The sequence below is a fragment of the Lithobates pipiens genome, unplaced genomic scaffold (genome assembly GCF_037356315.1).
Source record: "Lithobates pipiens isolate NorthernLeopardFrog02 unplaced genomic scaffold, aLitPip1_a1.2 Scaffold_8, whole genome shotgun sequence".
Taxonomy (NCBI): domain Eukaryota; kingdom Metazoa; phylum Chordata; class Amphibia; order Anura; family Ranidae; genus Lithobates; species Lithobates pipiens.
The window spans coordinates 509,208,178-509,223,514 of NW_027507903.1; the positions used below are offsets into that span (position 1 = coordinate 509,208,178).

General features: G+C 42.0%; 1 protein-coding gene across 2 annotated transcripts in view; it reads right to left on the reverse strand.

The window, feature by feature from the left end:
* Positions 1-15,337, reverse strand: part of FBLN1 (fibulin 1) — a 171,999-nt gene that overhangs the window by 120,622 nt on the left and 36,040 nt on the right. For both annotated transcript variants that reach the window (XM_077469354.1, XM_077469355.1), the window contains exon 2: positions 487-595. In XM_077469354.1, coding sequence (XP_077325480.1) covers positions 487-595 — 109 coding nt within the window. The remainder of the gene's footprint in view (positions 1-486; positions 596-15,337) is intronic.

A 15,337-nucleotide genomic window follows, 5' to 3' on the forward strand; every position in this document is an offset into this window, starting at 1 on the left:
TTTCTTTAAGGAAAGGAGTCATAACTGGCTAGGATGCAGACAAAAATTCTTGCACTAGCCCTGATTAGCAGTAGGAAGTGACAGGAAGGGCCCTCTCCATTATGATGCTGCAACCCCCGTTGTTCCACATTGGATTCAGAGTATGTAATTTCATACTCACTCAAGGCTTTATTTGAGAATCAGCTAAAGCTGGTCATATACTAATAAGATAATCCCCCAGGCTCAAAGAAGAAAAAAAGGTTAATGAATCTCCCACTGTGGCTATTGTATTCTAACATCTGGAAACAGGGTCTGTCAGAATACCAGAATAGCAGATTAATTTGATGTAGCTGCTGTCCCTCCAACAATTTTCCACTCGACTCCTTCAATTTTTCAATCGGATGTTGGGCAGGAAGGAGTTAATGGACCATCCAGGTAGCAAATTTTGGTGAGTTCATCAGGAACTGCTTAAATGGTCCAACATACTGCATGTTAAATCCCAATTACCTGCATTGTTTGGAATCGGAGAGAACAGGGAGGTTCTTGCACACTTGCTTCTGTGATGCCCATTCATATCCACTCGTGCAGCAAGCATCCACTGTGACCTGCGCAGAAGCTGGGGTGAAAAAAATTTTTTTCCGTTAGAATTATGGTTTCCAAAATGCATTCCTCCCAACTTTCTCAGATAAGAAAGAAGGGCACCTTTCAGCAAATAGTTTGTATGCAAAAGATACAACTTCAGTTCAAAGCAAAATGGCATGCACCCCAATCCACTTGTCTTGTCAAATTGCCTCATGCAAGGAACTAACTGCCTATAGGCATATATTACATATCAAACCTTGATTCACATAAAGTCGTCCGCACAGTGGGCTTCTGCCTACAAAAATACTCAATATAGCTCTTTATTAAAGTGCAAGCTGGCTGTGCGGCATTATAATTAACTATCCATTCTAAAACCAGTGGCTTCAAGCCACCAAACAGGCTCTAGTGTGATTCTCATTTCAATTTATATTTGGTCTGTGAAGTTGGAATCTTACATTTCTTGTTAAAATTAGCAAAGTATTAAAATATAAAAAATTACTAGGCACAAAATAAATATCAGAGCAACATGTAACCTGATATTATATAAATTTACTGGCAGTTATTATCTTGGCCAGAACTCTTCCATAATTCAGTTCGTTCTGTAGCCTTGCTCATAATGTACGCTTTCATTGAGTGTTACTTTTTTCTCTCTTTACAAATAAAAGTTTCAGCAGACTGTGAGAGTTTTCCAGATACCAAATACAACAAGTGTGAACAGGAGAAGCTGGATGGTGGCAAAGGCTGCCACTTGGCTGTGACTGCCAATGCAAAATTGGTCATTTTTAGTGTGTCCAACGTCTAATCTAATTTTGCTATAAAACACACTAAGCTTACAGTATGTCAAATAATTAGCAACACCTAATTTTATTTTTATCAATGTATAATTTTTATTAAAAAAAAACATTCACCATGAAGGTGTGTCCCATTCATTGCCTTATAAATGAGACATATTTTGTTACTGTGCAGAGTAGTATTAGGCTCATGTCACTCTTTATTATACGAGTTATTATAACAAACTGAGCAATTCTATATGGAGGGCCGTTCTCGTGAAAAGCTTACAATCTGAGGGGGGGGGGGGGTAATTTAAAGAGGAAGTAAACCCTGATGAGTTTACTTCCTCTTTGTTTTCCTACAAAGGGAAAGCATAATGGACTACTATGCATCGCATAGTAATCCATTATGTGTCACTTACCTGTGACACAGCGATGTCACCACTGTCCCCTGTAGTCCGGAGCGTCCATCTTCTCGGTGGGTCTCGCTGCTCCGCAGCTGTCATTCGGCGAAGCCGCGATGACGTCACTCCCGCAATGCGCACGGGAGCCGCCACTCGTGGCATATCGCCGTTGACCGCGGCGCGCTCAGTGCGCCTGCGCGCGCCGTAGACAGCGGTGCCTGTCTTTCGGCAAATATCTCCTAAACCATGTAGGTTTAGGAGATATTTCTTGGACCTACAGGTAAGCCTTAATCTAGGCTTACCTGTAGGTCAAAGTTGGTTGTAAGGGTTTACAACCACTTTAAAAGGTGGTTACCTATGGGGGGGATGAGTCGAAGGAGAAAGTAAAATTTCATTTGGTATGTAGAGGCAGGATAGGCTTCCCTACACAGATTTTCAAGGATCCCCTGAAGGTGGACAGAGTAGGAGATTGGGATAGGAAGTTCCAGAAGATGGGAGCAAAGAAGCAGCAGTATATCATGAAAACAGGTGAGCAGGTTCTCAGCTCTTGTCTAACAACTCAGACACTGGTGAGTTGATACCAATACGTGTGACATGGGCCTTCGCTCCAAACCTTGGTTTACTTATAACCAGTTATGAGTAGGGATGAGCCGAACACCCCCCGGTTCGGTTCGCACCAGAACTTGCGAACGACCCCCGCGTTCGGTACGAACGTTAGAACCCCATTGAAGTCTATGGGACTCGAATGTTCGAATTGGAAAGTGCTCATTTTAACGGCTAATATGCAAGATACTGTCCTAAAAAGGGTTTGGCGACCTGCCTCCTGCCTCAGGGGACATGGGTCACTGCAAAAAAAAGTTTTAAAAACTACCGTTTTGGCGGGAGCACTGATTTTAATGATGATTAAAGTGAAAAAAAAAAAGTGAAATATTCCTTTAAATATGGTGCCTGCGGGGTGTCTGTAGTATGCCTGTGAAGTGCCACGTGTTTCCCGTGTTTAGAACAGTCCCTGCACAAAATGACATTAAACGGAAATAACACCATTTAAAACTGCTTGCGGTTTTAATGTTATATCTGGTTCCTGCAATATGGTTGAAAATCATTGAGAAACATGGCATGGGTAGCCCTCCCTGCCCATTACCAGCCTATTTGGGTCTTGTACGCATATTAAGGGGAACCCCGTACCCATATTAAAAAAAGGAAATGCGTGTGGCCCCCAGGCCCTATATACTCAGAACAGCAGTATACAGGCGGTGCAAACAAGACAGGGACTGTGTAGGTTTGTTGTGTTAAGTTGAATCTGTTTGTCATTTTCAACCGGTACATTTTTAAAGTGTAGCTCCAGTCAAAAAAACTATCTTTAAGCTTTTTGGAAAACATAGGGAAGGGTTATCACCCCTGTATAATTTGTTTTGTCGTCCATCTTTTTTCATCTCACTTGCTGCTGTCTCCTTGCGTTTGCAAGTAGGAGATGTTTGTAAGTTGGATGTTTGAAAGTAGGGGCCTGCCCTATATTATAGCGGTATGTACTGGGTACAGAGCACGCAGACAGCACGCACTATCTCCTAACACTACTGACTGCAAGCTCTATTATTAACCACTTGTTAGCCCAAAGATGAAGTTATGCTGAGTAAATAGATATCAAACATGTCACTCTTCAAAATTGCACATGCCCGTGGAATGGCGCCAAACGTCGCTACTTAAAAAATCCCCATAGGCGACGCTTTAAATATTTTTTTACTGGTTACATGTTTTGAGTTGCAGAGGAGGTCTAGGACTAGAATTATTGCTCTCGCTCTAACATTCTCGGCGATACCTCACATGTGTGGCACATGCGAGCACATGGGGACATGGGCGCTTTAATTTTTATTTTATTTTTTTATTGTTCATTTTACTTTATTTATTTTAGTTTGACATTTTTTTTCCCAAAAATATATTTTTGATCACTTTTATTCCTATTACAAGAAATGTAAACATCCCTTGTAATAGGAATATGGGGTGACAGGTCCTCTTTACAGTGAAATCTGGGGGGTCAATATGACCCCACATCTCACCTCTAGGCTGGGAAGCCTGAAATAAAAAATAAAAAAAAGATTCTGGCTTTGATCGTACTGGCGAGTTGGTAGAAGCACCGGAGGGCGGTGAGGGGTGGGGAGCGTCTATGGCTGGGTATTTCAGGGTATCACCGAGTATGGCTGGGTATCTCTGAGTATGGCTGGGTATGGCAATTTATGGCAGGGTATTACAGAGTATTGGCGGGGTATTGGCGGGGTACTACAGAGTAATAGCAGGGTACTGCACTGCAGAGTAATGGCAGGGTACTGCACTGCAGAGTAATGGCGGGGTACTGCACTGCAGAGTAATGGCAGGGTACTGCACTGCAGAGTAATGGCGGGGTACTGCAGAGTAATGGCGGGGTACTGCACTGCAGAGTAATGGCAGGGTACTGCACTGCAGAGTAATGGCGGGGTACTGCACTGCAGAGTAATGGCGGGGTACTGCACTGCAGAGTAATGGCGGGGTACTGCAGAGTAATGGCGGGGTACTGCACTGCAGAGTAATGGCAGGGTACTGCACTGCAGAGTAATGGCAGGGTACTGCACTGCAGAGTAATGGCGGGGTACTGCACTGCAGAGTAATGGCGGGGTACTGCACTGCAGAGTAATGGCGGGGTACTACAGAGTAATGGCAGGGTACTGCACTGCAGAGTAATGGCAGGGTACTGCACTGCAGAGTAATGGCGGGGTACTGCACTGCAGAGTAATGGCGGGGTACTGCAGAGTAATGGCGGGGTACTGCAGAGTAATGGCAGGGTACTGCAGAGTATGCACTGGTATTGCAGAGTATTGGCAGGGAATTGAGGGGTTAAATTCGGTGAGCAGCGATGTGGGCACTGCAGATGCAGCCCACATCGCTGCTGACACCGATCTCTTTCCCCTCCGCTGTACCGATCGGTACAGAAAGGGGAGGGAGGAACAGGCGTCATAACATGACGCCGGTTTGTTTCCAAGTGATCACTCCGTCATTTGACGGAGCAATCACGTGGTAAACGGCCGCTATGAGCGGCCGTTTACCGTGATGCGCCGGGTCCTATGGACCCGGCGGTCACGGATGCTCTCGAGTGCGCACACCTCGGGGCACGCGAGAGCAGAATTCTGGGAGGCCGTTAATTAACGGCCTCTCTGAGTTAAACAACCGCCCTGAAGCCGTTAATCGGCAATGGGCAGTTGTTAAGTGGTTAAAGCTAGATCACTAGCTATATAGGTGAGGTGAATATAGTGGTGTATACTGCAGTCAGGGCACAGACAACAACCACTACACAGCAGCAAGATAGGAAATCAGCCAAAAACGATTGGTGTGTACTGTGCTGAAGGTACACAGAACACCCACTGCTTCAGATGCAAAGTAACACACTACAGGAGGCCGCCTTAAAGGCGGCCTTATATAGTGTGGGGCGTGCACTACACAGCCTGAGCTATGATTGGCCACAGGCAGGATGCCTGTGGCCAATCATGGCTCTCCTCGCTGCCGGCGCTGCGATTGGCCAAGCATGCGGGGTCACAGTGCATGCTTGGCCAATCATCGGGCAGCAATGCACTGCGCCAACGCAGTGCATTGTGGTCCGCGCGCGCGTCACTCGAATTTTGACGCGAACGGCCAAAACGTTCGGAATTCGCCGAACGGCCGAACGGCCAATGTTCGAGTCGAACGTACGTTCGACTCGAACACGAAGCTCATCCCTAGTTATGAGTAAGACTGGGTTTTTCAGAGATTTTTCTGGAATCTCTGACGATTTTGCCAAATGCATTGGGTTCAATGCAGAGACAACTATCACTGTAAGGTCACCTGTAGACAATGTACACCCCATAAAAGTAGGGGCCATATACATACATTTCTAACAGCCATTACTTTACTTCTTCCTGGCTACTTGTGTAGGTCGAATAGCCGCTATCCCCACCACACACTGGGGTAGATTTACTTAAACTGGTGCACTCAGAATCTAGTGCGGCTGTGCATGGTAGCCAATCAGCTTCTAACCTTGGTTTGTTTAGTTAAGCTTTGGCAATAAAACCTGGGAACTGATTGGTTTATATGCAGAACTCAGCCTGATTTTTTTACCATCAAGCTTTAGTAAATAAACCATATAGTGTATCCTCTTGCCAAATCGTATTTCCTGGGGTGAAAAATGAGCCAGCAAGAGTAACCACATAATGCGACAGGGAGGAGGTTTTCTACACACCCAGAAGTGCAGAATATTTGTCGCTGGTGGGGTGTGCATATGGGCACTTCTATGACAAAAGGTCATGACAAAGGTGTTCTATCGGTTTGAGGTCAGGACTCTGTGTGGACCAGTTGGCAAGGATTTATTTACCCTTTAAAGTGGGAATTAACCACAAAGTAAGAATTTATTATACTGCAGCACACCAATCCTTAACCCCTTGCCGTTCCATGTATTGGTATGCCGCTGGACTGGAAGGGTGATATCTCAGTCATCGCTGCAACTGTAGCATTGATCGAGATATCATTTATTAGGGCTGGTGATTTGTAACGAAACGTCCCACACTCCGCTTGAGTGCTTTAATCATATACTGCTTCCTGCAGTCTGAATACAGATATTAATGGCAGGACTCGTTTGGCTGCAAGCTGGAACATGAACTGTTTATTGAAACACAGGTACACAGAGGTAACACCCGGACACACCCCCCCCCCCACCCCTTTGCATATATATATTGATATACACACACAACTTTTCATTGTGGTTGTACAGTGAATCCGATTAGTATAGATCAGGCTGGGGTTCTCGGTCACCATGTGCCCCTAATAGACACAGGGTCGCTTAGACACAGATAGTGCATGGGGTAGCTGAAACAAGGGTTTTTCCCAACCTCTCCAAGGGATTCTGTGTTACACAGGCTCTTCAATGTAAGAGTAATCCTAGCAGCTGAGAAGCAGCTGGATTACTTTTACAGGTGGTGGAAAGGGTCCCACCCTCTCCTGCTGCCGTCTTTACCATACTTTCCCGTGGAGCCTGGTAAGGATGCGACTGGCAGCATCTGGTGACATCTGGTTGCTGTGACAAAGTGAGAGGAACTGGTCTTGTACCTCCCAATGAGTGATGTCAGAAACAGGAAGCGCTGAGTCACTTCCGGTTTCAGTTTCATGTAAACAAGCCCTTCCCAGCTTGAACAATCATCTGATCCAACCAATCTTGTTTGGATGAGATGCTTTGGAGGGCAGAGGAGAGATTTGTCACGGCCCATGCTATCACAAGGGATGTTGTTAATTTCTTCTGATAGCAATAAAAGAGAAAAAAATAAAGGAAAAAAAGTAAATATACTGTGTAAAAATAAAAAAATTATAAATAATAGGATTTTTTTAAAAATGTTAAAGCGCCCCCATGCTCTTGCGCAAAAGAGCAAACACATATGTAGGTATCTCTGCAAATGTTCTAGTGAGAGCAATAATTCTAGCACCAGTCCCCCTGTATAACTCTAAACTGTAAAGGTTTAAAAAGTATCACTTATGGAGATTTTTAAGTACTGTAGTTTGGCGCCGTTCCACGAGCATGTGCAATTTTAAAACATGACATGTTAGGTAACTATTTACTCGGTATAACATCATCTTATATTTTTTATCAAACAATTAGGTATTATATTGTGCCTTTGTGCATTAAAATTCACATTTAAAGTGTATTTTTTCCAAAAGAATTGCAACACTCACCATTTTATTCTCTAGGCCCTCTGCAAATATATATATATATATATATATATATATATATATATATAATGTTTGGGGGTTCTTAGTAATTTTATGTGAGGACTGTCAGAATTGGCCCGGTGTTGAAGTGTTAGGCCGCGTACACACGCGGGGACTGTTCGCCCAACTTTGTCCGCCAAACAGTTTCAGTGGACAGTCCGCTCAAAATTAGCATGGACGGACTTGCCCACACATGACGAACGAACAGTCCGCTGAAACCGTGCGCGATGACGTGAACGGCACGTACGATGGGACGAAAAATACGACGTCCTATACACTGCAATGCAAACTTCGGCGTGTAAATCCTTTCTGAGCATGCGCGGAACTTAGTTTGACGAACATAGATAACTGGGGGGTGGGTTGCGCTATGGAACCTTAAGAGTGAATATAGAAAAGAAAAGAAAAGTTGAAAGGTAAGAGCAGCCTCTATTGATTTCCACCCAAGGGTGGAAAGATGCAAAAACAAAGGGAGATAATAGATGTGGCGCTTATACCTATATGTGGGGACTAGTAGTGTGTTGATATATAAAATGTGAATAAAAGTGTGCTATGTTGTGTTGGTCAATTTTCACATATGTGAGAATATATAATTCTTAAAGTGCTAATTGATTTTGGGCCAAAATATGTATAATATATATTTTCCAGCGTGCTGGTTCAAAAACCCAAAATTAAAAATTAAATAAAAATTAAATAAAAATACAATAAACTCAAAGTGCACAACAATAGCAACAGATCACGATATGGCAAAACCTATAACTTTCATGCTATATTTATCTCTATGGCAATATGCAGTTATTAAGGTGCACGTGCAAATAAATTCCTGTAAAACTATAAGTGGAGACTAAATGTGATACCTGGTAAACTAACCGTGAGAAAAGTATATTAAAGTATACTACGTATATTAAGGTGTCAAAATATAATAAATAAATATATATAAAATGTCACAGTGGTAGCATGAACTGGTCTGCTAGTGATGCTATACAAAAATTGATATAAAATTAATATAAAACCTAAGTACCATATACATGAAGCAAAAACGTGGTAAAATGATATAATGCAAAAAGATTAAAATAAATAAAGATAAGAATATGCAAAAAACGTGCAAAATTTGTGCAAGAAAAAGTGCAAAAAATGCAGGCAAGTTCTAAACATTAGACGTGATGGAGCAAGTCTCTATTAAGTGGCGGAAAAAACCGCAGGTGCAAAAAAGGAGGGGAGTGCTGTTTTCCAACTGTGTTCTTCACATTCGGTGGCTTAAAAGGGTGTTAAATTATTATGCTCTCACCAGAAGGAGGACCCCATCCGGGGTGGATCAACTTTCACAATATTAGCTATTGTGTGGCTCTCTGGCGTTTCGTCACACGGACGTCATCTGGAGGCTCCAGATGACGTCCGTGTGACGAAACGCGTAGGGCGTGGCCAAGCAGCGTACACCTCGAGCTCAGACGGAGATTGCAGAGCGGGAATTTTAAAAGCTGTACATACAACCGCACTTTTAAACTACTTGTTTGTGAGTAATTTTTTATCTATTTACTGCAATAAAAATTCTTTAAAACGGTATCACACTATGGATGTGCCTCTTCTCTACTCTATATAAACGGGGCTTATTGCACTCACGGAGGAACGAGGGATCCCTAACCTTTAAAGCGGAAGGAAGCCAGAGAGCCACACAATAGCTAATATTGTGAAAGTTGATCCACCCCGGATGGGGTCCTCCTTCTGGTGAGAGCATAATAATTTAACACCCTTTTAAGCCACCGAATGTGAAGAACACAGTTGGAAAACAGCACTCCCCTCCTTTTTTGCACCTGCGGTTTTTTCCGCCACTTAATAGAGACTTGCTCCATCACGTCTAATGTTTAGAACTTGCCTGCATTTTTTGCACATTTTCTTGCACAAATTTTGCACGTTTTTTGCATATTCTTATCTTTATTTATTTTAATCTTTTTGCATTATATCATTTTACCACGTTTTTGCTTCATGTATATGGTACTTAGGTTTTATATTAATTTTATATCAATTTTTGTATAGCATCACTAGCAGACCAGTTCATGCTACCACTGTGACATTATATATATATTTATTTATTATATTTTGACACCTTAATATACGTAGTATACTTTAATATACTTTTCTCACGGTTAGTTTACCAGGTATCACATTTAGTCTCCACTTATAGTTTTACAGGAATTTATTTGCACGTGCACCTTAATAACTGCATATTGCCATAGAGATAAATATAGCTTGAAAGTTATAGGTTTTGCCATATCGTGATCTGTTGCTATTGTTGTGCACTTTGAGTTTATTGTATTTTTATTTAATTTTTATTTAATTTTTAATTTTGGGTTTTTGAACCAGCACGCTGGAAAATATATATTATACATATTTTGGCCCAAAATCAATTAGCACTTTAAGAATTATATATTCTCACATATGTGAAAATTGACCAACACAACATAGCACACTTTTATTCACATTTTATATATCAACACACTACTAGTCCCCACATATAGGTATAAGCGCCACATCTATTATCTCCCTTTGTTTTAGTTTGACGAACAAGCCTACACACGAGGGGACTGTTCGCTGAAACAGAGTTTCAGCGGACAGTTTTTCGGAATTTCCGAAAAACTTTGTTCAGCAGACTGTCCGCTGAAACTGTCCGCTGAAAGCCCACACACGAGCGGACTGTCCGCCGAAACACTGTTCAGCGGACAAAGTTGAGCGAACAGTCCCCGCGTGTGTACGCGGCCTCAAAGTGATTCTAGTTTTTTTTTTTCTAATAACAAACATGATATATATACCTGCTCTATGCAATGGTTTTGCACAGAGCAGCTTCTGGGGTCCCTCGTCGGTGCTCTCCACTCCTCAACAGGAATCGGGCAAATTTCAATCCCTCTATGGGCAGGCTGGTTGTATTTAAGTCGATCTATCGATTGAATTCAGTACAAGGAGCCTGTCTACGAATATTGCCTGTGTTGATGGGGGAATTGAGCAATTTTCCTTCCTTAAACCAAGAAAACTGCATAATCCATGGCCAGCCTAATGCACGGAATGAATTAAGGACAAAAACATTTTATCTTTAAAACACACTTTAAATGTGGTGAATGCATCAGATTTCTTTTTTAGGCTTTTTTCCCTTTATTTTCACCTGGTTATCTGGGCAGTAACATACTAGTTGTTTTAGGTGTCTCCACTCTGGATGGAAGAGCAATAGAGACACATTTGGACAGCAGCATTGTCAATCTGTCAAAAGGGTAGTATTTGATGCACTAGCAGATTAGGATGGAATTGACTAAATAAAGCTAAATTCCAGCTAACACATGTAGAGTGTTACTAAACTCAGGAGCCTGCATTCACTATATCTGGTCTCCCACAGTACACAGAACATGGAAATACAATTATTTTAGTAAATATAAACTGCTAAATACCTTTTCTCATCAGGAGTATATATCAGTCTTGTGCCTTCTATCAGTGTCTGGGTAAAGCTTGTAGGATGAGTTTTCATTCTCCTCTGATTGTCCTATGAGGCTGCATGACCCCTGACCTTATGTCTGGATAGTGCTGATTGGCCCTGGGATGATCACATGCACAATCCCCCAAAAAAAAACTCTCTAGCAATACACACCAAACTGAGGATGTGCAGACTGCCCCCGAGGCTCTATACTATCAGCAGATGGAATGGAGACAGCGGAAGAAGGGGAGGATCAGAGAAGACAGGATCAAACAGCCTTTTTACACAATGTGCAGATGTAATCCCTTAGGTTCTACAGTGAGTATAACAAGCATGCTTTATTGCATATACAGACTGATTATACTGTTGTGGGTTTAGTAACACTTTAAATCAGTTACACCAACAGTTTTTTTTTCTTTTGAGATAAAGATTTTACATACAGTATAATTAATAAAATCTGGCCATTGTAAGCGCCTCTGTAAGTGATAATTTGTTTGTCTCAACCCTCCATCTGGCCAGCTTGGTCTGAAAAGAAAGTTTAGAAATAACAGAATTGTTGGCCAAATCACCAGGTAAAAAAATGAAAAAAAGCCTAAAAAGGGAAAATGAATGCAGTCATCACATCTAAGAACTGGTTAGCAGCAATATAATAAATTTTTGTTTTTGCGTTTAATACCATTTTAAATTATTGTACTTTTATTTGCTTACTTTTATACTTTGTTTCATGTACATAGTGATGTACGTCCCTTTAACCACTTCCTGACCAGCGCACGCCGATGTACGTCGGCAGAATGGCACGGGCAGGCATATTGGCATACAGGTACGTCCAGTTTTAAATGCCGCCCTGGCATCGCGTGCCGGTCGGGACCCCCGTGAGTCCGGTCTCGGGTCCCGCGGACTCGATCACCGCAGAGCAGAGATCAGTGTTCACTAAAACAAAGCCCAGCCCCCCACAGTTAGTAACACACTCCTAGGAACACTTAACCCCTACACTGCCACCCACTGGTTAACCCCTTCACTGCCAGTGTCATTTACACAAGAATCACTGCATTTGTGTAGCAGTGATTGCTGTATAAATGACAATGGTCCCAAAAATGTGTCAAAAATGTCCGATGTGCCCGCTATAATGTCGCAGTCTCAATAAAAATTGCTGATTGCCGCCATTACTAGTAAAAAAAAATTATCAATAAAAATGCCATAAAACTATCCCCTATTTTGTAAACGCTATAACTTTTGCGCAAACCAATCAATAATCGCTTATTGCTATTTTTTTTACCAAAAACATGTAGAAGAATACGTATCGGCCTAAACTGAGGAAAATAAATATTTTTTATATATTTTTGGGGGATATTTATTATAACAAAAAGTAAAAAATAATGCGTTTTTTTTAAAATTGTCGCTCTATTTTTGTTTATAGCGCAAAAAATAAAAAACGCAGGGGTGATCAAATACCACCAAAAGAAAGCTCTTTTTGTGGGGAAAAAAGGACGTCAATTGTCAGTTAAAGCGACGCAGTGCCGAATCGCAAAAAGTGGTCTGGTCTTAAGCCAGCAAAATGGTCCGGTCTGGAAGTGGTTAAGGTCTGTTCGTAAGAATGGTTCTTTTGACGCAGAGTAAATGGATCCACCTTGTATTAGATTGGAAAGCCAGCTGTGATGACATTAGTGTGCTGCTGCCCAGAATCTCTGGCGAGAAGGTAAATATTGTCTGTCAATGTGAAATTTTACTAGATGTGTCATTCTAGTGATGTTTTCACACATGTGCTCACTGCTGCTGTGTGCTGCTAGCAAAGTGTTCTTTACTTCCAAGCGATTGTAGATAGCCTTTACCAATGACTGGAGGGGGGGTCTGCTAAGTCCTTTTTATTCCCCAGTGCCTTCTACTCTACCTTAAAGTGGAACTAAACTCTCTCAATCAACATTAACTATTTTTAATCCCTACGCTGCTAGAGTTAGTAAATAGATTGGAAGGTATATTATATTTACTTGTTTTAAACATTTGTTTTATTTTTTTACATTTCTTTAGTTGCTTCCTGATTTCTGGCCTAGGCAAAAGGTGTCATACCTCCTGAGAGTCTTCATGTGCTTTTTCCCCTTCATCTGGAGGAGGGGAGGAGAGGCTTTCTCAGCTACACACACCTTCCTACATGCATGCCTAAGCAAATGGCAAATAGATTCCAGTAACTAAATGCTACATGAATCATCTGCCCTTACTCAAGATGGCCGTGTTTTTCAAAGTGATTTCTCACCAAAATAAAGCATAGAGACATGGATGGATGGGTAAGTTTGCTTTGAGTATTAAAAATAATTAAATAGCTTTTTTCAGTTTGAGGTGCTCAGATACAGTTAATTTCCCCTTTAACCACTTGCTTACTGGGCACTTAAACCCCCCTCCTATCCAGACAAATTTTCAGCTTTCAGTGCTGTCGCACTTTGAATGACAATTGCGCGGTCATACAACACTGTACCCAAATAAATTTTTTATCAATTTTTCCCCCCAAATAGAGCTTTCTTTTGGTGGTATTTGATCACCTGTGCTATTTTTTTTTTTAAATGTAAAAAGACCGAATTTAAAAATTATTATTATTTTTTTTAATTTTATAACGGGTAATTTTTGGCTGTCATTGATGTACGCTGATGAGGCGGCACTGATGGGCACCGATAGGTGGCAGTGATGGGCACTGATCGGTTACACTGGTAGGCAGCACTTCTAGGTGGCACTGATTGGCACCACTGGTGGGCATTGATAGGTGGCACTTGTGGGCATTGATAGGTGGCACTTGTGGGCACTGTTAGACGGTATAAATGAGGCATAATTGCCTCTTCCTTTTTGGGACTAATGTCCCTTTAAGATAAGCCAGTGAACGGCTTTTTTTTTCTCCTCCGCCGTCAGCGTTAGGAGAAAAGAAAGAACGATCACCGAGCTTTTGTTTTGATCATGTGATCAGCTGTCATTGGCTGACAGCTGATCACATGGTAAGGGGCCGGGTTCGGTTCCTTACTTGGATCTGTGATCACCCGAGTCTCATTGTAGGGCGGGCGCAGCTGATCACATGGTAAGGGGCCGGGTTCGGTCCCTTACTTGGATCTGTGATCACCGAGTCTCACTGTAGGGCGGGCGCAGGGAGCGTGCACAGGGGAGGCCGTCATATGACAGCCTCCCGGGAATTCGTCATTCGGCCATAGCGCGGATGTCAGGTGGTTAAAGTGAACCTTTCACATTACATGTCTGCATTAATAAATTCCTGACATGTCACAATATACAGAAACAGTGTACTTTTCAAAAGAGCTCCACTTTATCATTAAAAAGCCGTCCCTGAGTCAAGTGACTATGTCTAGGCTGAGAGTGTGTCAATCGTCTGCTGCAGTAAGGAGGAAGCATTTCCTTAGCCTCCACCACTGATCAGACTGCAACAGAAGCATTCTCATAGGACTTGAGTTGCACCGATTAAGATGGCACCCAATGAAATTAATGTGTATTGACTTGTCATGCGATTTTATGTGTCGCCAGTCCCATGATCTGTTGTTGTAGCAGGAACAGAAACAGAGGGAAAATGTCAGTGACAACAGTCTAAAATGGGTTTTCCCCTAGATTTGCAGAGTATTCCTCTTACTTCCTGTCTGTGGAACCAAAAAAGGCATAGGGGCAGGCGAACGAATGGCTCCTGTGGCTGCAAAGCATACTTGAATCCTACCAGATGCAATGGTGCTTTGTGCTTACTGCTACATTGATTGATTTACCCACAACTTTACGCTATTGAATCCGTTTGAGTGATATACATTACCATTGGATATATATATGGATTTATGGGAATTGAGCTATGTTTACCAATCCCCCATGTCTGCCGTAGGGGGAATATAAGGTTCCATCTACCTGCTATTTCCTTAATTTTGCCTCTCTTTGAATTTTGGATATCCTCCTGAAGCAGCGGTTGGTCCGCGAAACTAGTAGAGGAGACCTTTGTACGCCACCAGAACCAAACTCTTTTTCGAGTATTTGTAAATGCCAAACACTCTGGGGTGTATTATGATTTTATTATTGATGTCTTGTGTATTGTCCTTTTTTGCTTTCTTTTTTTGTATCTATTAAACATTGGTCAATTTTACATTTTTTCTTTTTTGTTCTTTCTTTTCTACAAAAAGTACCGGTATAGTCCAAATACTATTTATTGGTTTGGGTTGGCTATAGGAGGTTAGCGTGAACAGCTGCCCCAATACCCCCACACCAAGCCTTTTGATTCCTAAAATTTGTGGATGATGGTACTGAATATTTCTGTATTTATCTGAGGCGATATTCACGCTACCTGTAGGTGTTCTGTACAGGTATAAATACCCCCCGAAACATAATTTCCTGCTTTTATGATTGGCTCACTGATTTTCCCAGAAGTCTGC